Here is a 25,319-nt window from a genome sequence, read left to right on the forward strand (position 1 = left end):
GTACGTACAGTGATACCTTGGCTTGCGAAATTGGTTCCCAGACAGTGTAAGGCAAAGTGTGTATCCCAAAAATGTTTTTCCCATAGGAAACCATTAAAATGAGAATAATCTGTTCCCAGGTCCCCATAAAATATAATTTTCTACTTTCTAATTTTCTAAGCCTTAAAACTACACAAAATATATCTTATCTTATAATAAATGTGCTATTGTATTCTAATTAAAGAAATAAACTACTGTGTAATAAAGTCATTTTATTTACCTTTGTGATGGTCGTTGATGGCTTGATGAGGATGACACTTAATGAGGAACGCAACCTTCTTCTATCACCATCTTTAGGAATGATCCCTTGTAGGTGCTTTCTGTGGGATAATGTTATCTAGTTCCTCATCAATTGTGTTCTTTTTAGCTGGGTTGATAGCTTTTTGCATCAAGTGTACAGATTGCTTGTGCGGGTTATTTGTGGAGCTTGATTGATGGGATATTTTAACCTTGCAGTCTACACTCTGCCTTTGAACTATCAGTTGAAACTCACTGTCGTCTGCCTCTCTCTTTAATGTTTAAACCACCCCCTCACTGCTGCGTTCTTGACCAATCACATGGCTTTAACCGAAGACTGGAGGCGGGGAATAGAGAACAAAAACAGTCAGCTGCCATTTTGTTGTTCGTGAACGACACATCACTCATTGAGGCAGCTCCGTGTACGAAAAAAAGTTGTATGCCAAGGTAAACTTCGTATGCTAAGGTAAATTTTTCTTGAATGTAACGTTCGTAAACCGAAAAGTTCGTAAACCAAGGGGTTCGTAAACCGAGGTATCACCGAGGTACCATTTTAATTCATTCATACAGTGGTGGTGCGTTTGGATTTGTCCTCCTTGAAAACCTCCAGGTGGCACCATTGTACTGCAAAGGGCAGTACGAGTAGACGTCATTAAAAAAATGTCCAAGCGGTTTGCGCATTTCTGAGCCACCATCTCCAAACTTGACGGTCGCTGGACGCCACCGCGATTCCTGTTATCGTGTTACACGCCTCGGCAAATTTTGGCGGTGTGTTGTGAACAGTACTAGAACGTGTACGTAAATGCGCCCTGCCGGCTCCATTTTTACGTCATTGAGTGAAGAATACGCTCTCTCTCTCTTTCGAGACCCCTCTCCCCCACCCCTTTCCCATACGATTGGGGCGCAGTCTCGGTGCATCCATCCATCCCGGCATCCATCACCCATCATCACATAGCCCGTCAAACTCTCCTCCACCTTCACCATGCAAGGAACATGTTTTTTCCCCCCTCGACGTGACTACTCTTGAGAAGAAAACAACAACGTGTAAATGGCGGACTTCTTCCTCCTCCTTCCACACATGCTCTACGCTTTTAGCCTCTTTACGGTGCTGCCTTGTGTGCTCATGTTCAAGCAGCATTGTACAGGGCTATGACAGCATAGAGAGATGGACATCCGTTGGTGACATCATCCCTGTTTTTCTTCCCCAAAATCATCCAACAAAGAAGATTTTTTTTGGGTGTCTCCAATCCGCTCCCATTTTGAAGATTGACGACTGGAATATGACCCTTTTATGCAAGGAGATGCTGACATTTTTCCAAACCGAATGATAGTATGCTGAATTGAAGCTTGAATTAATGGAGCATCTCAGCCATTTACTGTACGTTATTTCCATCAGTGGCTGGAAGTGCACAATGGGTTAACAGAATGCTTGTCTTATATAAAATATAGTATTATGTATATTATATATTTATATAGTATTATGTGTGCGTTCTGTGTATGCTCAGGAGCAAGTGTTTATTTCAATTTTATATTGGGTAATTGAAAATGCATATACTGGATGAAAGCTGAGAGACAATCATCCACATATGCTATTGTGATTACATATTTTTAATTAGAACCATATTCACACTAATAATGCTGCTTTGTAACAAAATCCAGTACTATTCGGTTAGGGACTGAGATACTGCTTTTTATGTCAATCCAGAATGACAAGCATGAGGGAGACTGGTATATTTTTTTTGGCATTTTTTTTTTTCACCATCTTGTGAAGGCCAGTTTGTATAAATAATAATAATAATGATTATTATTATTATTATAACCTATTATTTGCATCATTATAATAATCACCATTATAATATAATAATAGTAATAATTATAATTATAATGTATTATTATTATTATTATTATACACAAATCACGCCTATTATTATTATTTGCATCCTCATACTTATCATTAATTTATAATAGTAATTATTATTGTTATTATTATAATTATTATTATTAGTGTTATTATTTTACACAAATCACACAAGTTATTATTATTCACATTATTAGGATCATCATTGTAATATAATAGTAATAATAATAATAATGATTATTATTATTATTCAAATTAAATTTATTATTCAAATTAAAATGTAAATTAATAATAATAGTAATAGTATTAATATTTATTATTATTATTATTATTATTATTATTTTATTATTATTATACACAAATCACATCAGTGTTGGTCCTTAAACTATTTTCCTGTTGTGGAAAGAGCTAAACTTGACAAAAATAAGCTATTTGTAATCATTGTGTTCCAAGAATGAAGCGTTCACCGTAATAGTCTATCTTTCCCCAAAATACTGTTTGCTTAACCAATCACACTTTTATTTGTTTTTCACTTTAAATTGTGCAAATACCTAGAAAGTTGTCCTGACATTTCATTGTACACTTATGGTACTGCATATAAAAATGCAGTATTGGTCGAATGCTGGTGAAAAAAAAGCTTCTCCACTAATGCTGTCCATATTTTTTTTATTGTGAAAATTCTCAAAGGCAAGGATTTGCATGAATACTGTTTAGCCACAAAGCACCCAACTCTTCATCCGACGAGATTAATGCCATCCCTGAACTATTCCAACCATAATGTGGGGAATTTTGTATAGTATGAGGGCTTCCATGTAATGTATTACCTCTAACAAACAATAAAATAATAACAGAAGCTTTTTTGTTTCTTTAATGTAAATCACATAGAACAAATACATAAAACTTACAGTACATGTTTCATTACAAAAATGTTTTCACAATGGCAATGGAGTGGGAAAGTCCTTTTTTTGGGGGCAGGTGTCCCCGGAAGAGAAAAAATGTGTTCAGGCACTTCACATGCTTATTTGCTCACTGGCTGCAGCTCCCACAAGGCCGCAGTCCATTCTCGTTACAGGAAGTGCACTTGAGGGCTTTGAAGGAGTCCGTGAAGCAGTTGCGGAACACAGACATTTTGCTGCCATGGCACGTCGAGCACGGGACGAAGGCGTAGCCTCCGCAACTCTGGCACGCCTCGGGGTACTGTACCCTCTGTGGGGAAGACACGTAAAATATGTCTTCAGTTTATTAGGGATGCAAACAACAGTCACTCTCACACTCACACCTAGGGACAATTTGGAGTGTTCAATCTGCCTGCCATGCATGTTTTTGGAATGTGGGAGGAAACCGGAGGACCTGGAGATAACCCACGCAGGCCTGGGGAGAACATGCAAACTCCACACAGGGAAGCGGGACACAAACCGGAGACCTGTGCACTGTCAAGCCGGCGTGCTAACCACTCGACTACAGGCCACCCTTATTCTTATTGTTCTAATTAGTAGTAGTAGTGGTAAAGGTAATGTTAATATTTTTTTAATTTATAATAATAATAATACATTTAATCTCTAAACGCCTTTCAAAACTCTTTAACACTACACTTTACAGTCACTGGATTTTTTTGTGCGGGTGAGCAGCGGCAGCTATTCGCGCCAGCGTTCACTATACCCGGAAGTGATTAACTCATTCACTGCCAGTCGATGTGTAAAAAAGTGTCCACTCAAGTGCCAGGGTTTTTGTCATTGTCACTCGAATTCCAGGACCCATGGAATAATGAGTTTTAGGACTACATAAACATTCAATTCAGCGTAAGAAACCTTTGACTCTCTTCTTTCATCAGAATATAAGCATTAATTCCTCAATGATATGGGTCTGGAGTTATATGAGCTTGAAATGAGGGCAGCTGTCCGAAATACAATGCAATACATAGATCAGGGGTGTCAAAGTCATTTTTTGCCGCGGGCCACATTGTACTTATGGTTTCCTCTCGAGGGCCGTTATGAATTTGGGGAACCCATTAGAATGTTTCAATCCCTTCAAATATTACATATAGAGCACACAGCAAATTAATGAATAACTCGTTTTCAAATCTGAAGTCAAGAATAATGACTTTTATTGTGGTTGACATCCAAAAATATGAAATTTTGGCTCAGATTTTAGCAATCATCATGGAATTTAACAAGTTTGAATTGCTTTCGCGGGCCGAAAAAAATGATGTGGCGGGCCGGATTTGGCCCGCGGGCCTTGACTTTGACACCTGTGACATAGATAGTGGTTTATATCGCGCTTTAATAACAGCTGAAGCTTTATGTTTGTATGTATGTATGTATGTATGTGTGTATGTGTATGTGTATGTGTATGTGTGTGTGTGTGTGTGTGCGCGCGTATGTATGTATGTATGTATGTATGTATGTATGTATGTGTGTATGTATGTGTGTGTGTGTGTGTGTGTGTGTGTGTGTGTGTGTGTGTGTGTGTGTGTGTGTGTGTGTGTGTGTGTGTGTGTGTGTGTGTGTGTGTGTGTGCGCGTGTGCGTGTGCGTGAATGTTTGCTGTGTGCATGTGTGTCTCACAATCGAATTTCTGTACTGGACCGACACCCTAATGTAAGCATTTTGAATAAATGATATCAAGTCATGGACTGTACAGTGCAGAACAATGTCCTGGGCATGTTCTGCATCGGAGTTAATGTGTTGGAAGCCAAGTCAATAACAACCACTCCATTATTGATGCTCACTTATTGGCTGTGCTAATCTTTTACATTGCTCATGTTTTATTGATGACACGCGTATGTACGTGTGCATATGTTCAGATTTGAAAACTAACCTCAATTTTTGTCAAAAGATCTTGGAGTTCTCCGGATTCATTCATGCTCAGTATCTTCTCAGCACCCTGAAAAAATTAATTTATGTATAAAATGCATAAAACAGAAATATTGAGGAAAGTTTTTGATGTCAGCAAGCCAGTTTTGGACACCATGAAAGCGCTTGATATGTCCTCTTAGCTCAAGATACTTCATTTTCCATGGCAATGTAGTAAAAGGGTAAACGGGACTATTTTATGACTGAGGATTATGCTCAAAATCCTTTTTGAATTGTGGAATATGCATAAAACGCAAATGTCTGTATAAATATACCGACTTGAGAACAGGTTTTCTTGTATTTGTCACTTTAAATGAGGTCTTATGCATGTCATTTTTATTATGTTCGCAATTGGACTAAACTGAACATGAATTTGAAATGGCAAAACATTCGACTTTTTTGCATTAACGACTATGAATGCATAACTGTGACACTCGCTCATGTTTGAGATCGCAAATGATTTTTAATTGAAGATATTGAATGTAATTTCAATTGGAATTGGTACAGGCGCTGCCAAACTTACGACCATTCGTGTTACGACGTTACAGTACATACAAATTTTTTTGCGGGTACTGTATCTCGAAAAATGTTCGGACAGAAATGCTCTAAATTAGATTTTGTATTGCGCGCCTTTTTCCGGCTGAGCTCACTTGCGATTGGCTGCTTACTATGCCTCACGCACGCGCACGCACACAAACACATTCGAGGTTTTTCAAATGCAGGAAGATTACGCGACGGACACCAAGCCTGACCAATCAGCGCCCGGCGATGCTGATGATTTGCCAACGAGTTCCGGCCCCGATCCGCAGAGCTCGTTTACGATTGGCTGCGTAGAGTATGTGGGCGGGAAGAAAATCCCTTTTACCAGCTGACGCTCTGAGGAAGAGGCACCGAGCTCGTTTACGATTGGCTGTGTAGAGTATGTGGGCGGGCAGAAAATCCCCCTTCACAGTTGAGCTCCAGGAAGACGCGATTCATTACAAAAAGTAATGGCAGCTTCAGTTATGGCTGACTGAAGTCCCGACGACATATCTCGTCGTACTACAGTAGGTGTGAATTTATTTTACGACTGTTAGAGCGTCTGTGTTTTATACTTCGTCGTTCATTGTTTGACTTAAACATCCATTCCATACCAAATATCGCACTGAAGCAATTTACGAACAAATTCACCTTACGAACGACTGCTCGGAACGTTATCTCGTTCGTAAGGCGAGGCGCATCTGTAATAAGAGCACTAATAATTGCACTCCCACCACACAGGTATCCCACATGTTAAACACTGACCCCGAGGTAGTGTCCATCAACGAAAACCACAGGCAGCGATGGAGGCTCTCCCACTCGTTTGCAGCGCTGCTCCAGTTCCTTGCCGTAGTCACTGTCCAGAGCAATGTTCCTCTCCACAAATTTGAGCCTGTGATTCTGGAAGATCTTGCGCACCAGCTCGCAGCGTTCAAACGTGGTTCTTACCACGCGGAAGCTGGTGGTGTAGATCACCATCCGACCGAACTCCAGCAATAACTCCACCTGAGGACAAAATGAAGGTTGTGATTTCCAAATATGTTTTGCGTTTCAACTGTGTTTCTGCTCTATAACAACGAACAGATAAATATTTTACCCCAAACAATTTAAAAAAAAAAAAACAATTCTAAAAGAAAGTATTTTCCAGCCCGGTGTTTAAGGCACATCCCCAATGAATGGTGCATTTTCAAACTTTTTCCATATACAGTGATACCTTGGCTTACAAACTTAATTGGTGTGTGTAAGGTGAAAAGTGTGCATCTCAAAAAATAATTTCCCATAGGAAACCATTAAAATGAGAATAATCCGTTCCCAGGTCCGCATAAAACATCATTTTATACTTTTTAATTTTCTAAGACTTAAAACTACACACCATATACCTTATTTTATGTATAATAAATATCAGAATCAGAATCAGAATCATCTTTATTGCCAAGTATGTAGAACACACAAGGAATTTGTTTCCGGTAGAACACGCTGCACTAGTATCGTCGTCAAAAAAACTGCTAAGTGGCACTATACATGGTATTATGATTAAAGAAATAAACTGTACTATATAATAAAGTCGTTTTATTTACCTTTGTGATGGTCGTTGATGGCTTGATGGAATGGAGTGGCCGGTTTCATCAACATTGAACACTTGATGAGGAACGTAACCTTCTTCTTTCACCATCTTGAGGAATGATCCCTTGTAGGTGCTTTCTCTGTGATAATCGTGTGTAGTTCCTCATCAATTTTGTTCTGTTTAGCTGGGATAGCTTTTTGTGTCAAGTGCTTGTGCGGGTTATTTGTGGAGCCTGATTGATGGGATATTTTAACCTTGCAGTCTACACTCTTGCCTTGTAACTCTCAAAGTTGAAACTCTCTCACAGTCGTCTGCCTGTCTCTTTAATGTTGAAACCACCCCCCTCACTGCTGCGTTGTTGACCAATCACGTGGCTCTAACCAAAGACTGGGGGCGAGGAATAGAGGACAAAAACAGGCGGCTGCTGTTAGAAGAACGGGCTCGTTCGCGAACGACACATCACTCATTAAGGCAGCTCCGTGTACGGAAAAAGTTTGTATGCCGAGGTAAAATTTTCAGAAATGTAACGTTCGTAAACCGAAATGTTCGTAAGCCAAGGGGTTCGTAAAGCGAGGTATCACTGTATAACGCACACCGGAGTACAAGGCGCACCCCCAATGAATGGTATATTGTCAAACTTTTTCCATATACTGTATAAGGCTCACCGGAGTATCAGGTGCAACTGCAATGAATGGTGTATTTTCAAACTTAAAATAAATAAGGCGCACCGGAGTGTAAGGTGCACCCCCAATGAATTGTGGATTTTCAAACTTTTTCCATATATAAGGTGCACTGGAGTATCAGGCGCACACCCAATAAATGACAAAAGTTTTCAAAATATAATGTATAAATATATAAAAGTTTTCCATATATAAGGCAAACCACATAAGAGGCTACAGTAGAGAGTGGGGTTATGCAAGACTTCTACAGCGGGAAATGGAGTCGGTAGCTGCTGACAGTGGCTCAATACAATAATAATACAGTAAAGTCTCGTTATATCGATATTCAAGGGAATCCGAAAAAATATCGATATAACCGGGACTATCGATATATCCGACCCTGTTTGCATGTAATTTTCTCTGTGCGTGCATAGAAATAGTATCGATATAACCGGGAATATCGATATATCCGATATCGATATAACGAGACTTTACTGTAATACGTTTCGTTTATGAGCGCCTTTCAAAACTCTGAAGGACACTTTACAGTCACAGGATATTTTTTCTGCAGGTGAGCAGCGGCAGCCACACGCGCCAGCGTTCACTCAACCCGGAAGTAACAAAGTAAAATGATACCTCAACTTACGAACTTAATTGGTTCCCAGAAAGTGTGTGTAAGGCGAAAAGTTTGTCTTCCAAACATTAATTTCCCAATTGTAAACCATTAAAAATGAGAATAATCCGTTTCCATTACTTCACATATAAGGCGCACCTGTGTATAAGGCACAGGGTCATTGTATTTTCCGCACCCGAAATCTTTCATTTTCTTCGAAAGAAGACCCTGCGCCTTATACGCAGGTGCACCTTATATGTGAAGTCATATTGGGCCACAACAAGAAGTCTCACAACTAGTCAGTGAAGAAGTCATGCGTAACCCCAGCCTCTACTGTAGTGCCTTATAATGTGGTGTGTTTCATACTTGAACATTTTTTATCTTTTTATAAATAATATTTAGAAAACGTTTTCATTCATTGAAGGTGCGCCTTATAGTCCTGTACGCCTTATACACCGGAAAATACGGTACACAAACTGCCTCTTTCATGAGAACATCTGCGAAATTTGATGTGTGGATTTAGGTGTTTTTATATTTTCCTACTAACGTTCATATGTATCTTTATTTAGCGTCCAATAAGTTTTATTAGAGGATGCTCTCATTCAAATATATAGCCATTGCTAACAGTCAGCTCTATAACAATAAATTTCAATAAATTCCACACACTGAAAGTGTTGTGTCGTGGATCTACTTGTCTGACAAGCATAAAAGGTCACAACAAAGGATAAGATCAGCGCAGAATGAAAGATTAATGATACATTCCGGTAAGTGTGTTAAGAAAAACTAATCAGGGTAATGAATTCTCAGCATTTTGTGTTCTGCTGTCGTGGGGCAGCATACAAAGAGAACCTTGTTGCTGAGTGGGACACGATCTGAGTAGACAGTTACACTTTTCATTGCTTAGGAGAATTATGCAGACTAACAGTGAGATTATATTTGTTTTAGGAAAGATATGTATTGAATAGTAATCAAAAATTTAATTTGAGCTTTGTAGCTCGGAAATATAGTAACATGGTTGGTCTGGTGGTTAAGACTACAGCAGTCATACAAACTCCAGGTTTATGTCAACAACATAAATAGAATAAGAAAAGGAAGTCCAACATGGCACCTGAGAAGGCAGCCGTCAGCAAGTGCTCTCACAAACTGTCGTGGCTTGGAATTGAAGCGGATTTACGTGGGACATGAAATGTGAGACAATCTCTTGTCGTCAACGAGCTTCGTGTTTGCTTTCAACGTTTAGCTTGTAGCAGATTTGCACATTCCACCATGATGTCCCTGATCCAGTGGTGAAAAAGATGCTTTGATCTTCTCCTCTTTTATCTAGAACTGCTTCATACAACAAAGACGGTGAAGAAAGTGCTTTATTGTGATGTGAAGAAAGGACATTATTATTATTATTATTATTATTATTTTTATTTCAAAATGGCACCGCGAGAATTGCTGACTTTACAGGAGCTCCTGTGTTTAGTTTTTGCTTCTGTGAAATGTAAATTTCTCCACTGTGAGACAAATAAAGGCTCATCTAATCTAATGGCATTTTTAGAGAGGAGAGACAATAAAGATTCTAATCATCTATATTGATCATTTAAAAAAATACTGATTTTCATATCACAACGTGGCATTGATGACCTTTCACTTCATTTATTTGCAAAATCCTTCACTCATTGACTGCCAGACGTGTGCAAAAATGTGTCTACTTCAGTGTCAGGGTTTTTGTCATTGTCACTTGAATTCAAGGACCCACAGAATATTGAGTTTTAGGACTACATAAACATTCGATGCAGTGTAAAAAAACACGTAGATTTTCTTCTTTCATCAGAAAAAAAAAGTTAATTCCTAAGTTATACGGGTCTGGAGTTATATGAGCTTGAAATTAGGGTGGATATCCAAAATACAATGCAATACATCCATATTGGCTTATATAGCGCTTTAACAACGGCTAAAGCTGGAACAAAGTGCTAATATGGGGGAAAAGTGGAAATGCTGCCCCCTGTGGGAGGGAAAAGACATCCAGAGGTCATCACCAGCGCTTTATCGGCACCCAAGCATGAAAAAACAAAACCCGAACAAATTCGTGAATGGCGCTCGACGTCATATTTTCAATTCCCAAATGAATTTGTGGATGGCAATGAAAGAGGCGTTTGCACGAGGTTTATGGATTTGAACCAGCATATTATCCTTCCTTCATAATTTTAATGTCAAGGTTAATTCAAATAATTAAAATAAAGTCATCAAGACAATGAAAAGTGTGCACTTTGCCATGAAATTTTTGCAGTATGCAATGCCAAAAATTATTGCAAAAAGACTTTCAGTTGAAAGGAATCAGGTGATTTTTTTTTTAACTTGCCCATTCAGGGTGATCATTAGCAAGACTTACACTGTTGCAATGGGGGAGGTTTTCAAAGAGCGTCTGCCCCGCGCTGACTTTGTGCTTGACCCCCCTCACAGTGCCATTTTTGCTGAGGATGTTGACCCTTTTGGAGGTGAACGTCCGATCCTTGGCAGCCCCGGCAGCGTACACTAATAGCTCGTCAGGTTCACTCTCGCTGTCATCCAGCTCCGACCCCAAGTACCCGCCGTAGGAGGTCCCATCTCCACTGGCCGCCGAGCTACTGGTGCAGTCCGAGTCAAGTGAGTCACAAAGCCCTTCGTCTTTGAACATCTCCTTCAGCACGCGACCGCTGCTCCCCGAAGCCACCCGAAACCTCACCCGCTTCTGGGTCTTGGCCTGACGCTCCACGACTGTCTCGTCCATTTTTGAGCGTCCTTATATTCCACTTACGTCTACATATTCCACTATGGTGCACAATTTGGCAGGCCCCTCCTTCTCACTCAGTTGAGTTTGCCATGGATTTACCAGCGCCGATTAATCCGATCTAAAAAAGGGCCGCCAGCCTAAACTGCCTAAGCTGCTATTCAATTATGCATGTGTTGTTACCACGGCAACCAGGCCGGCAAGGTAAGGAGATCGCTTTACGTGCCTTAATGCATCTGGTATTTACACAGTTTTCACTCACGCTTTGACACACTACAGTTAAAGGACAACCGACGTCTCCAGACAAGTTGTCTCCATAATTTGTAAAATGGCTTCAAATGACTTCTACTGAGCGTATTCTACAAAGATTCCACCGCATATACAGTAAAGTCTCGTTATATCGATATCGGATATATCGATAGTCCCGGTTATATCGATACTATTTCTATGCACGCACTGAGAAAATTACATGCAAACAGGGTCGGATATATCGATAGTCCCGGTTATATCGATATTTTTTCGGACTCCCTTGAATATCGATATAACGAGACTTTACTGTAGCTATATTTTACGTTTTAAGACTCGCGCTGAATATTCAGGAAGTCTTGTTTTTGAGTTGGTGACGAGTCCGTACCTGACGTCACTAAAGGACCGCCCCTGACCGTAAAAAAAGATGCATTGTAGCGGTCCTTCCATCACGTCAATGTATTTTGCTGTACTTGTTTGGTCTGGGGAGCTCGTGTTGCACCCAAAAGCCACCAGAACGCCAGAAGAGGGCGTCCAAGCGCCTTATAAGGAATTTATCATCCTGTGGAAACGGAGGTGGCCACAGGAGGTCGCCATTTTGTGCCTCTTTTTTTGGGTGAGACATTTCCCCCCAATGTTTCCTCAAAATGGCACAAATAAATTCATTAATCGATTGCAAACATGTATGCTTTCTTCTTCAGAACTATTTGAATCATATTCATAACTGGATATGTAACAAGAAAGCATATTCTCCGAATCTGAAGCCATTGTTTTGATTCACTAGCAATGCTAGACGTCTTGGCGTGACGTCACGAACTGGGGGCGGGACTTTCTGAAAATGCCCAATTCGCAGCTCAATTTTTTTGCAGATTTTGGACACTTTAAGTGATTTTTATTGGTGTTTTGCATTTGACTAAAAATATCATACTGCGTGTTTTGGGTATTTTAGATACTATAAAACATTTTTCTGATGTCAGTTAAAAAACATAAAAGTGACGTCGGTTGTCCTTTAATGGATTGCCATGGTGCACTTTAATTAAACCAGAAAACATTTTTGACTTTCACCCCGCCTGCCTTCAGCTTCATATTAATTGAAGAACAAATACACCAGGGCCTGCCAAAGTTCGGGGATTTTGAGTACTGGCAGATAGGTCAAATTATTAAGAGACTGGGTTAAAAAGTAGAAAGAACGACGGGGGTAAAAAAGTAGGAAGGAAGGAAGGAAGGATGACAAAAGGACGAAATAAAAAAGGAAGAAAGGCAGGAAAGAAAGGTAGGAAAGAAAGGCAGGTTTTTAGTTTTTTAAACAAGTAGGAAAATTTGAGTCTCATGAAGTATTTGTTGAAAAATGAACTACATTAGAAAGTGTTTTTTTTTTTAATTTTATTTAAAGGGCAACCGACGTCACTTTTTTGTTTTTTAACTGACATCAGAAAAACGTTTTATAGCATCTAACATACCCAAAACACGCAGTATGATATTTTTATTCAAATGCAAACCCCAAATAAAATTGACTTAAAGTGTCCAAAATCTGCAAAAAAAATGAGCTGCGAATTGGGCATTTTCAGAAAGTCCCGCCCCCAGTTCGTGACGTCACGCCAAGACATCTTTCATTGCTGGAGAATAAAAACAATGGCTTCAGATTCGGAGAATATGCTTTCTTGTTACACATCCAGTTATGAATATGATTCAAATAGTTCTGAAGAGGAAAGCATACATGTTTGCAATCGATTAAATAATTTATTCCGTGCCATTTTGAGGCAACATTGGGGGGAATGTATCACCCAAAAATGGCGTCCAAGCTCCTGTGATGAATTAATCAGCCCGTTTCCACAGGCTGATAAATTCCTTCCATGGAGCTTGGTCGCCCTCTTCTGGCGGCCTTTTGGTGCTACACGAGGTTTTCAGATCAAACAAGTACAGCAAAATACATTGACGTGATGGAAAGACCCCACAATGCGTCTTTTTTACGGTCAGGAGGCGGTCCTTTTCTGACGTCACGTGAGGACTCGTCACCAACTCAAAAACAAGACTTCCTGAATGTTCAGCGCAAGTCTTAAAACGTAAAACATAGCTATATGAGGTGGAATCTTATTAAAATACGCCCTGTAGAAGTCATTTGAAGCCATTTTACAAATTATGGACACAACTTGTCCGGAGACGTCGGTTGTCCTTTAAGTACTCGTAAGAAGGATCACATGACTCCCATTCTGGCATCCATTTTCCATTTTACTTTCATTCCTTTTATCACTTTGCTGCTGTGAAATGTAAATTTGTCCACTGCGAGACTAATAAAGGCAAATCCAATCCAATCCAATCCAATCCAATCCAATTTTCTGGCTCCCTATACATTTTAGAGTTCTTTTCAATATCTTATTTTTTTAAAATCTTTAAATAGCCTCGCTCTTCCTTGAAGAGTGAATGGGGAAATTGAAAATATATATATATATATATATATTTATATATATTTTTAAGAGTACTACAAGAAATATGTGTTACATTTTAAATTTAGAGAGCCAAAATATGCCTAACCCAAATTAAGATACACGAATAAACTAACCACTGGAGGGAAATAGACTTACACAAATGGAAAATCATGAAGCCTATTTAACAGATATGACGCTTTTAATTTTGTTATATGACAAATATATTGTAGCAATTTTCATATTGTGATATTGCCCTTATCCTTATATCCCAAACAGTAATTATGGGAATTTTTCCCCTTCTCTTGTTCTTGTATAGACTTTTTATATCCACTGTATAGTAGGAGTAGAAACGCCAAGGCCTGTTTAAATTAGTCATCCGTGTCATCACATGTGATATCAAACATAAAAGCAATTGCTTTCAAGCACATGCACACACATACACAATACACGCGAGCACACACACCGAGGAGGCAGTCTTCTTGTCACTGTTGCCTGGCAACCACAAGAACCACATAATTTCATCCCCGTGGTGGCGTACTGATGTTGAATTAGGAGGTGTGGGGAGGAAAACAGACAATCTTTGGGAAATGAAGAGGAGGAGATTTGTGGAGATCTCCTTATCTTGAGATGTGGGACACTCCTCGTCTTGTTATGTTTACAGTGTTATAAAATATGCTTCTTCTTTGACATCTTATACAATACGCTGACTATGCATTCTTTAGCAAGGCAGTGTGAGTATAAATAACCACATGTAATAAATCCCGTGTAACGCAAATACATGTACAACCTGGACATAAGAAAGTATTATACAGTGACTATACTATACTATACTATACTATACTATACTATACTATACTATACTATACTATACTATACTATACTGTACTGTGCTGTACTATACTATAATATACTAGACTAGACTAGACTATACTATACTATACTAAGGGGTATATCTTGCATGGTTAAAATGCCTCCATGTACACTCACATTTGTACAGTGTGCACTCTTGACACTACGTATTTGTGGTGTATTGCAATTCTTACAAGCGACTGCAGTGGTGCTGCTGTTGCACTATGTGCTCCTCTGTGAGTGATTTATGTGGAAACGGAAGTCCATTCTATACTGTATATGAGCAAAAACAGCATGAATGCTATATTCATTCATGTATTCATTCATCCTCCGAACCACTTATCCCAGATGTCTTCGGGCACTAGGCGGGGGACACCCTGAATTGCAGCCAATCGCAGGGCACACAGAGACAAACAGCCATCCGCTCTCACACTCACACCGAGGGACAATTTTTAGTGTTCAATCAGCCTGCCATGCATGTTTTTGGAACGTGGAAGGAAACCGGAGGTCCACGCTGGTTTGGTTCACTTCCTGTATGAGAAAATGGAGGCTTGGAATGTGGTGAAGAAAGAAACGGATGTTTAATGTTATTATTATTATTATTATTATTATTATTATTATTATTATTATTATTATTATTATTATTATTATTATTATTAGTAGTAGTAGTATTATTTATAAGTGCCTTTTAAAACTGTCAAGGACACTTTATTAATGCCCAAGAGATATTATTTAGCCGACAAAATTGGTGAAAACGGGAGAGACGCGAGGGCAAACGGAAAATGAGACATCCTTGTGATGTGATATAAAAAAAACACGAGACAAATTATGCACAAGTGATGAGATGTAATGAGAAAAAATGGCTGGATGATCTAAAGAGTTTGATGTTTCTCTTTATTTGTAAGTAGGTTCGTTGTCAGATCTCCCAGGCAGGTGACGCGCAGAGCTTGATCGTGGCGTGGAGTTGAGCAAGCCGGGCGTGAGTCTGAGATGATTCTGCCCCGTGGTTCGCCCAATCTCTCTGTCCCGCGACAGCTCCTTTTATACAATTTGCAAGCGTGTGCTATGCGTCAGGGTGATACGCACATCAAGGAGATCGAGGAATTGAAAGACATGAAAGTGTTGAAAGGCGCACTTCAAAATCATACACGCGTGTGCCGCAACAGATCAGGTCAAGAGAATTTTATTTTTTTATGATTCCATCCCAAAAAGACTGTTTTCCTGAGGTGATAATGAAAAAAGAAATACGAGGTAAGGAGAAAAGAGATAAAATGTATTGACATATCGATGAGAAGGTTTCTTCAGCCGTCATCTGTACAAAAGTGAAGGTTTCGGACGTTTCGCCTCCTATCCAAGAGGCTTCGTCAGCGAACTAAAGTCTGCCTGGTCGTATCGGCCCCATTTATATATCCCTAATGTCCAGACATGGTGGCGCCGGACACAGCTATGATAGGTCCCTACTCTCAGGTTGGGGGGGGGGGGCAAGGGACCCCTCCCTATTGATTGACTGTCTCCAAAAGTTAGAGAAAGGAAAACATATAGACAAACAGATGTATTTTAGATTATACCCGGGAGAGGCCACGCCATGTATCTACGGCCTGCCAAAAATACATAAAGAAGGGTTCCCCCTCAGACCCATTGTTTGTAGCATTGACTCCTCTACATACAATGTAGCCAAATATTTAAAAACTATTTCAGCTCCGTTGGTTGATAACACACAATATCACGTAGAGAACACCACAGGGTTTGTAGAGAGGATCAAAGATCTCATATTGAAACCTGAGGAAACTTTGGCATCATACGATGTGACTTCTCTCTTTACATCTGTCCCAACCCCAGCAGCAGTCTCAGTGGTGAGGACGAGGCTGCTGGCGGATGTTTCTCTGCATGAAAGAACCAAACTGAAACCGGATCACATCTGCCAATTATTAGAAATCTGCCTTAACACTACGTATTTTCAATTTCGGGAAAAATTTTATAAACAAATTCATGGTTGTGCTATGGGCTCACCAGTTTCACCCATAGTGGCTAATCTTTACATGGAAGAGATGGAGAAACAGGCCCTCGCATCCTTCCCGGGGACAAAACCTAGACACTGGTTTAGATATGTGGACGATACTTTTGTCATAATTAAGAAACAAGAAATTCAATCCTTCACAGATCACCTCAACTCTGTAGACTTCAACATTAAATTTACTCGTGAGGACATTCAAGAGAACCAACTAGCCTTCTTGGATTGTAAAGTAATTATAAAAGAGGACAGAGCGCTAAAAACAGAAGTCTTTAGGAAGGCTACGCACACTGACCAATACTTACTTTTTGACTCTAACCACCCTTTACAACATAAACTAGGAGTTATCAGAACCCTCCAGCATAGGGCTAAACTAATACCAACTAGCACTGAAGGTAGACAAAAGGAGTCAAAACATATCGAGAGCACTCACTAACTGTGGCTACCCTCAGTGGTCATTCAACAAATGTCAGAAAGAAAGAATAGCGAACGAAACCAATAATTCTCAAGATTCTAAAAGGAGAGGAGTAGCAGTACCGTACATTGCAGGAGTTTCTGAAAAATTACAAAGAGTCCTTTGGCAACATAAAATTCCTACTTATTTCAAACCGATAAACACGTTAAGGCAAAAATTAGTGCATCCAAAAGATAGGCTACCAAATGAAAAACAAAGTAATGTAGTTTATTCCATACATTGTAAGAATGAAAATTGTAAAGAGCAGTACATTGGGGAGACTCAACAAATTCTCAAAAAAAGACTTTATCAACATCGCAGGGATAATACTAGTGGGCCTCAATCGGCAGTACATTTGCACCTAAAAGCTACTAACCACTCATTTGACGACAATGAGGTTAAAATCTTAGCGAAAGAACATAGATGGTTTGAAAGGGGGGTAAAAGAGGCGATTCTTATAAAACAACAAAATCCTTCATTAAACCGGTCTGGTGGGGTGAGGTTCAATTTGGATCGTTCATACAATAGCCTGCTTAGGCAAAACAGGTTAGGCAACTTTCGCAATGCTGATGAGGGTCGTTATGCTGATGAGGTGATACCGGGGGGAGTGGGGGTAATAGGCCAGTCGTTAGTCAGGAATGTAGGAACAATCAGTGGGGCCACAGGGAGGGGTCCCTTGCCCCCCCCCCCACCTGAGAGTAGGGACCTATCATAGCTGTGTCCGGCGCCACCATGTCTGGACATTAGGGATATATAAATGGGGCCGATACGACCAGGCAGACTTTAGTTCGCTGACGAAGCCTCTTGGATAGGAGGCGAAACGTCCGAAACCTTCACTTTTGTACAGATGACGGCTGAAGAAACCTTCTCATCGATGGAACACTCCTGTACGACTGAGAGCTTACACAGACGAATGTATTGACATACTGTACGATAGACAGTCAGCCCCAACATGTGAACGAGTTCATTTCAACCTTTGCAACAAAAACAATCGCCAGAGGGGGTCGCTCAAGACCAATCAATACTTTAAACAACACATTTATTGATAATTACGAGTAATTATTAGGCAATGGTAAATCTAATCTGACCAATAACGTGACATTACAACTTTATTCGCCACTACAATAGGGACTTTTTTAATTGGCTTTGTGCCCGGTATCCAGAATCCACCCCCATTGCGGTTGAGGGTGGTACGATCCGTCGAGTAAGACACTGACGCCCCCTTTGCTACGCTTTACGGCAGAGGCAGTCAAGCTTGTACCGCGGCGAGTTGTCAAGTAACTCCTACCGGCCAAAGTGACAACGGGGATGCCGCGGGGAACCACGAACACAGGAAAGGACGGCTCCCGAGCTCCAAGCCCACGCTAGCAATCAACGCTCTGCGTGGGAGGAAAACCAAGGCTGTATTTTACCCCTCCCGCCCCTTTCTTTTTAACACTACACTGAGGTTCTCGGAGAAGCTGTCAGTGGGGGCTCGACAGAGCAGCCGCGGCCGCCTGACAGGTGCAGCCGCCCGGCTCTGCGTGTGGAAATGCCGCCCGTCCAGAGAACCATGTCGGATCTTCGAACGCGGGCCGACGGTATGTCGAATTCATACAAACACAATTCAACATGATGTATTTTGACATGCACATGCATTGTATGCTTATTTGCTGGTGATGGCAAAAGTAACGTGACGAGAATGTTATCACCAAGTATCACGATGAAGTCCGTTTTTGAAGCTTCACATTTAATTTCGGTTTATGACCGCGCTTTCCTGGACAAGAATAGCCACAATTCTATATGAGACGCAGTCAGGGGCTTAATTTAGGATTTCATCTCACACATAGTCCTGGAAACATAGTCAGCACACCCAAGTGCATTTCCCTTTCCTGCTCATACACATTACTGAAAATGTTTTTGCTTTCTGTTGAGATCTTCAGCGCTTTCGCGATGCATTTGTGATAATAAAGAGTCGAGATGGTCCTTCTTGTTTAGATCATACAAGTAGGGTATTTATTTGCCGGAGCGCAGAGAGCAACCGCATCTCTCTGCGTCGTACGAGAAGTCACACACATACACTGGCTTGGATCGTTGATCAAATCACTTGATGTCGCGTTCTGGCTGGTTTGCCAGATCAGCTCAGTATTACAGCATTTCACAAAATGAGTATACAATCTAACTTTCTTAACACTTTCAAATATGCTCATGAAAAGTATTAACTTTTTTTCATACACTATTCACTGCAGAAATGCTTTCACTCACTACAGTACTGAAATTTTGCTAAATGAATTTTGATTTTAAAGTCAGAATTCTGACTTTAAAGTCAGAATCTTGCCAACCCAGTGGCGGTCCGTGCATTTCACACCAAGGCCTTCAGTGAAGTCCTGCTTAGTCCGACTTGAACAAATATCCCTCGTAATACCATAATTTATGACACAACGGCTGGAGATATCATTTACAAAAGCACACGCACGCAGTACTGGGCGTGGCATCCCCTTAATCGTCTACAACACATGCTATTTTCCGGAGCAATTACACATCAATAAATCTGCATCAGCAATTAGAACTTGTCACTATACGTGATACTGCAAACACTTAAAAATAAAAGGAAATTTAAAATCATTTGTCCACAAAGTTTTATTAAGTCCACCAGGAATATGCAATCTTTAACAAGATTTTACGCTAAATTACAAAATGTCAGTTTAGTATAAGAAAAACAACAAGACGTTCACAAAACGAACTATTTGTTGAAAATAAAAGCCAACAAATCTTTTTCATTTGTTCTTGAGAATAGGCCTACATGCGACAGCGAGTTGTCCTCTCCTTCAGCCATTGTGGTTTAAAAAAGCGAGTAGATATACTTGGGTTTTCTGCTAAAGTTTCCGGGTCTGATCTGTTGTAGCTTGGTTTATTTGCATAGCGCTGTCTCCGCTGAGGGCTGAGGTAAAGTGAGTAACCAATTACAGGACGCGTACATGTCATGTTCAACGCGAGGCCCTCTAGCTGGCCTTACTGTGCCAACTCGTGATCTGATTGGCTATCGCAACTATATATCAACTACATGTGCCCGTTCATGTACAGCGCACAGACACCCTCACTGTTGATTCTGAAGGCGTCGGTCAGATTTCATACAGCCTGGCGACACAGGCTAGCTGAATTCTGATTGGATTAAAAACTGACCTAAAACTACAACACTGAAAGGAGCATAACCAAATGGATATAATATAACATCAAGAAAACAGTACGTAGAATAATTATATATATATTTAGAAAAAATACTTTTTTAATGAAATTGACTTTTATTATAATTATAATTATGATAATGATGTCTGATTATGTTAGGCCAGCAGAGGTAGGCCTTGCTGGCTCTGACGGCCCACCACTGTGCCAACCAAATATATTTTTTTCTTCAGTGGCCCTAATCCTCTTCCGTAAGTACGGAAGAGGATTATTAAAGTCAGAATTCTGACTTTAAAGTCAGAATTTCACACATTGTGAAAGGACAACCGACGCCTCCGGACAGATGTGTCCATAATTTGCAAAATCACTTCAGATGACTTCAGATGACTGAGTGTATTTTACAAAGATTCCACGGCAAATAGCTATATTTTACATTTTAAGACCCGCGCTGAATATTCAGGAAGTCTTGTTTTCGAGCTGATGACGATGCCTGACGTGACGTCACATCTGGAACGACCCTGACCGAGAAAGCGACACACAATGCATTTTGTGTACTTTGTTTGGTCTGAAAACTTCGTGTTGATCCGTGTTGATGGCAAAATTAGAAGGAAAACACATAAATAACGAAATGGGGAATTGTTGTGTGTTGCACCAAGACTACTATTTGATACTAGTTGACACAAATTCCCAGCAGACAAATCAGCCCATTTCCAACGGAGCTTGGACGCCATCTTGTGCATTTTCTGGGACGCTACATTGAAGTCTCGACGCCTCAAAATGATCCGGAAGGACTTCTTTAATCAATTGCAAACATTTATGCTTTCCTCTTCAGAACTATTTGAATCATATTCATAACTGGATGAGTAACAATTAAGCATCTTCTCAGAATCTGAAGCCATTGTTTTGATTTTAGAGCAAGGCAAGACGTCTTGGCGTGACATCACGCACAAGAGGGCGGGACCTTCTGAAACTGCATCTCCAAGGTCATTTTGAAGTAGTTTTGGGACACTTTAACTCATTTATATTGGTGCTTTGCATTTGACTAAAAATATCAACCTGCGTGTTTTGGGTATTTTAGATGCTTGGGTATTTTCAGTCAGTTAGGAAACAAAAAAAAAATGTTGGTTGTCCTTTAAAACACTGTCCCACACAGCTTCTAAAATATTTGATAACGTTACTAAATCATTTCAAATACTTTCACACACAACCTCATAGTAACTACAGAGAATTATGTCACTCACACACTGTGGCTCTCACATTTTTACTGAATTATTTTTTATCATACACAAATCGAACACTCTCACATCAACTAAAATGCTGCCAGCCACCATTAAAATTCTTACTCAACATTTTTCACTTCGACACTTAACTGCTAAAATGCTCTCACAAGCAACTGAAATGCTGACACACACAACTAACATGTCTTCTCACACATTACTGAACCGTTTTTCATTCAAACTCAGCCTACATATTGTTATTCTTCCTCTCACGTGATATATTTTTATTGCCTAACCTACATTCAAACGAACTACTGAAACACTTTCACACACTACTAAAATGTTGTAACTGAAATAATGAAACTATGTCGCCCTGGCAAACCCTCAAATTAGTGGCTGTGTGTGTGTGTGTGTGTGTGATGATACCTCTTGAAGTGAACCAAATGTAGCATGTGTCTGATCTGGTTCATGCTCATGCAAAGGGGGGAAAGCCCAGTGCTGGCTCTCGGGCCCACAAAACCCCGTACAACATCACTACCTCCAGCCTAACAGTACATTAAAAAGTGTCTGCTCACACACACACACACACGCAGTAAACACACAAAACACATTGACATATAAAACACAGCCATTGTGTTTTTCTCTAGGACCCTTCACTTCACCAGTAACTTTCCATTGTGGGGTGAAAATAATGCAGATGCTCAAAGAGAGGATCCATGAACTAGTTGCAGACATTTACTGTATATCCGTGTATCCGTGTGACCAAGATGGCTACTGTAGTTTGTGTGCATATTGAACCCGTGCATGATTCTGAATGTTTTATGAAAAATGATACTTGCTTTGCAAAGGTGAAACAGATTTGTTTATTTATTTTATGTTTTTGGATTTCTAAACCTGTCTGGTATAATTACACCACTAACTAACTAACTAACTAACTAACTAACTAACTAACTAACTAACTAACTAACTAACTAACTAACTAACTAACTAACTAACTAACTAACCAACTAACTAACTAACTAACTAACTAACTAACTAACTAAAATGGTCATCAGCACAGTAACATTCAAAAAAAGTAAAAATACTCACCATTTGATGACAATGCTCTGATCTTACCGTGAAATGGCCAATAAGATGTCCACTGCAGTCACCACTGTGTGCGTGTGTTACTTCTGGGTTAAGTGAACGCTGGCGTGTCTGGCTGCCGCCGCTCACCCGCAGGAAAAAAAAACCTTTTTTGTGGGACTGTAAAGTGTCCTTGAGAGTTTTGAATTATTATTATTATTATTATTATTATTATTATTATTATTATTATTATTATTATTATTATTATTATTATTATTATCTCTCATATATCATAATACAGTATACCAATAATGTTAATGTTTCTGTTTACATGATCTCTATGGGAAATGTCCATTGAAATGTGACTAAATAGGAGAGAGTTGTGTTTCCCAGTCTTCATTGTCACATAAGTGGTTACATTACATCAGTTAATTATGCACCTTGTGCCATTGACAAGAAGCTACAAGAACATTATACTGTTCTGCTTAGCACTGTACAAAAGTGTATTATTTGTAAATAAGTCATCATCTAACTTTCTAACCAGTGAAGTAAAATGAGATAATTTCCCACAGAGCATTAATGGCTCATTGCACACTGGTTAGGAATCATCACATTATAGTTTCAGGTGTAATGTAATTTGTATGTCAGATTGTTGTTGTTTGGAGTAGTCCGAAAAACACTGCAGCATACTGAGAGCATTAGTACTTTTTTTTTTTTACCTTTACAATGCACACAACTGTGAACCGGCAACTAGCTTTTTAAACGCCACCTTTGAGCTGGTAATTACAAGGCAATTTGTCATCCTTTTCGATACCACATGAGAACTTTGTGTTATCGTTACCGGAGACATGTGCATTCTACTGGAACAAAACTAAATAATTCAACACTAATGTGGAGTCCATAGAAAATTGATGCCTCTATGCCTCTTTAAGAGTGAAAAGTCTGGAACAAACCAGCAACTATAGACGAATTGAAAAACATGTTTTTTTTAATGTATTTCATTTTCAGCACACCTCCCACCCAATAGTTTTACTTATTTATTTTTAATCAAATTGCACACCAGGCAAGCCTACATCTAGAGAGAGGCCAGCCCTCTCTGACAGACTTAGCTCTTAATCCGCCAGCCGCATGCCCATCAGTGCACACTTCTGAGCCTTGCCCACCACGTGCCACCTCACTCCTCACTTCCCCTGTCTGTCTGTGTACTTATTCGTTGCCAAAATAAAAGTGTCAAGGTGACATATATTGACCGACATTACAGCCTACTGACAAAAAACCCAAACAATCATTGATGTCAATATTTTCCGATTATAACAATCCCATTTGAAAGCGCCATAACAACTATGAACTGAAATGTATTTGGAAATGTTGGCGTAAGCCACACCCTATGCAGAGAAAACCCACGCAAGCATGGAGGAACACGTGCATACTCCACACATGAAGGCTGCTACCGGGGTTCAAATCCTCTACCTCAGTACTGTGAGATGGATGTACTAATTCTTGGTCAACCATGCTGCAAGCTATTTCTGCCATTTAGTCATTGACCCACCTATTAAGACTAATATGCCTGAATAATGATAGTGATATTGGAAAGTAGACTGGGGAAAACTTTCCCCATATGACAGTAGAGAGAACTTTATCTTCCGGGTGGATCACTTACTGGTGATAATGTTGGATTGGATTGGCACCCCATCCCCTTTCAAATTGCTGCTGTGGACTGCAAATTTCCCCATTGTGGGACGAATAAAGATTTTCTGATTCTGATTTCACAGCAGCAAAGTTATGAAAGGAAAGAAAAAAGTAGAAAAACAAAATACAGGAGCTGCTAGAAAGGCAGCCCCTCTTGCGGCGCCATCTTGGAGTCAAAAGAACAGAAAAAAACTAAATAACAAATAATATGACAACACAAAGACAGAGTCATTCATTCTTAAACACTTTCTGTACCCTCTTTGTTACATGAAGCATTCTAGTGGAAAGAGGAGAGGATCAAAGTGTCCTTTTCAGCAGTGGATCAGGGTCGTCATGGTGGAATGTGCACGTCTGCCACAAGCTAAATGTTGAAAGCAAACACGAAGCTGTAGCATCCATTGACGAAAATAGATTGTCTCACATCTCCTGTCCCACGTAAATCCACTTCAATTCCAAGACGCAACAGTTCCACATACGCATTGCAACACCAATTGATGGATGGATGCGTAATTAGATGGACAGTATGTTTTTGCAACTACAATCAGGAATTTCTTTGCACTTCCATCATTTTACTTTGCTTGTTGGTAAGGCAGTTAACACATGCGGTAATTTACTAACTCAGTAGCGGCAACCAAAAATGAAATAATACTAACCTCACTCACAAGTGTTAATTGTGTTGTCGATCTGTCGCACGCATGCATGAACAGCAGTAAAGCGCCCCGAGCCGGCACGTGACATAAGTTAGTGTGGTCGTGTCTCCAAAGAACGGGGTCAGTCGGAAGGCAAATGGAAAGGTTCCATCCGATCGTCAATACAATGAAATTTTACATGCCATCCCTCTCAGTTCTCAAGTTTGTGCCACATGGGTGACACAAACCACCGTCTTGTCAAGCAGGTTTGTCATTTCCAAATATTTGGAGCTTCTAAAGATCAAATGATTAGAAAAAAAACATAATCATATACTAATATATGTTCTACCTTGATGGTGTCATGATCTCTACTTTACTACAATGCTGTTTTCTCATGTCCCCAAATCTCCACTCAATTACATTGGTTGCCTTACTAGGCAGTACAAAATACACAACATTCTCGCTTGTTCTCTCCA

General features: G+C 39.9%; 2 protein-coding genes across 2 annotated transcripts in view; one reads left to right on the top strand and one right to left on the bottom strand.

The window, feature by feature from the left end:
- Positions 1-1,240: 1,240 nt before the first annotated feature.
- Positions 1,241-11,190, bottom strand: grxcr1a (glutaredoxin and cysteine rich domain containing 1 a). The gene is made up of 4 exons (XM_089021580.1): positions 10,718-11,190; positions 6,270-6,509; positions 4,951-5,016; positions 1,241-3,340 (listed from the first exon to the last, which is right to left on the bottom strand). The coding sequence occupies exons 1-4, from the start codon at positions 11,093-11,095 to the stop codon at positions 3,161-3,163; spliced, it is 864 nt and encodes a 287-aa protein (XP_088877706.1). The 5' UTR covers positions 11,096-11,190; the 3' UTR covers positions 1,241-3,160.
- Positions 11,191-18,522: 7,332 nt separating this feature from the next.
- Positions 18,523-25,319, top strand: part of atp8a1 (ATPase phospholipid transporting 8A1) — a 131,232-nt gene continuing 124,435 nt past the window's right edge. The window contains exon 1 of the mRNA XM_089021591.1: positions 18,523-18,661. Coding sequence (XP_088877717.1) covers positions 18,613-18,661 — 49 coding nt within the window. The 5' untranslated portion in view covers positions 18,523-18,612. The remainder of the gene's footprint in view (positions 18,662-25,319) is intronic.

Source organism: Hippocampus bargibanti, linkage group LG02 (assembly GCF_051943395.1).
Source record: "Hippocampus bargibanti isolate YZ-2025 linkage group LG02, ASM5194339v1, whole genome shotgun sequence".
Taxonomy (NCBI): Eukaryota; Metazoa; Chordata; class Actinopteri; order Syngnathiformes; family Syngnathidae; genus Hippocampus; species Hippocampus bargibanti.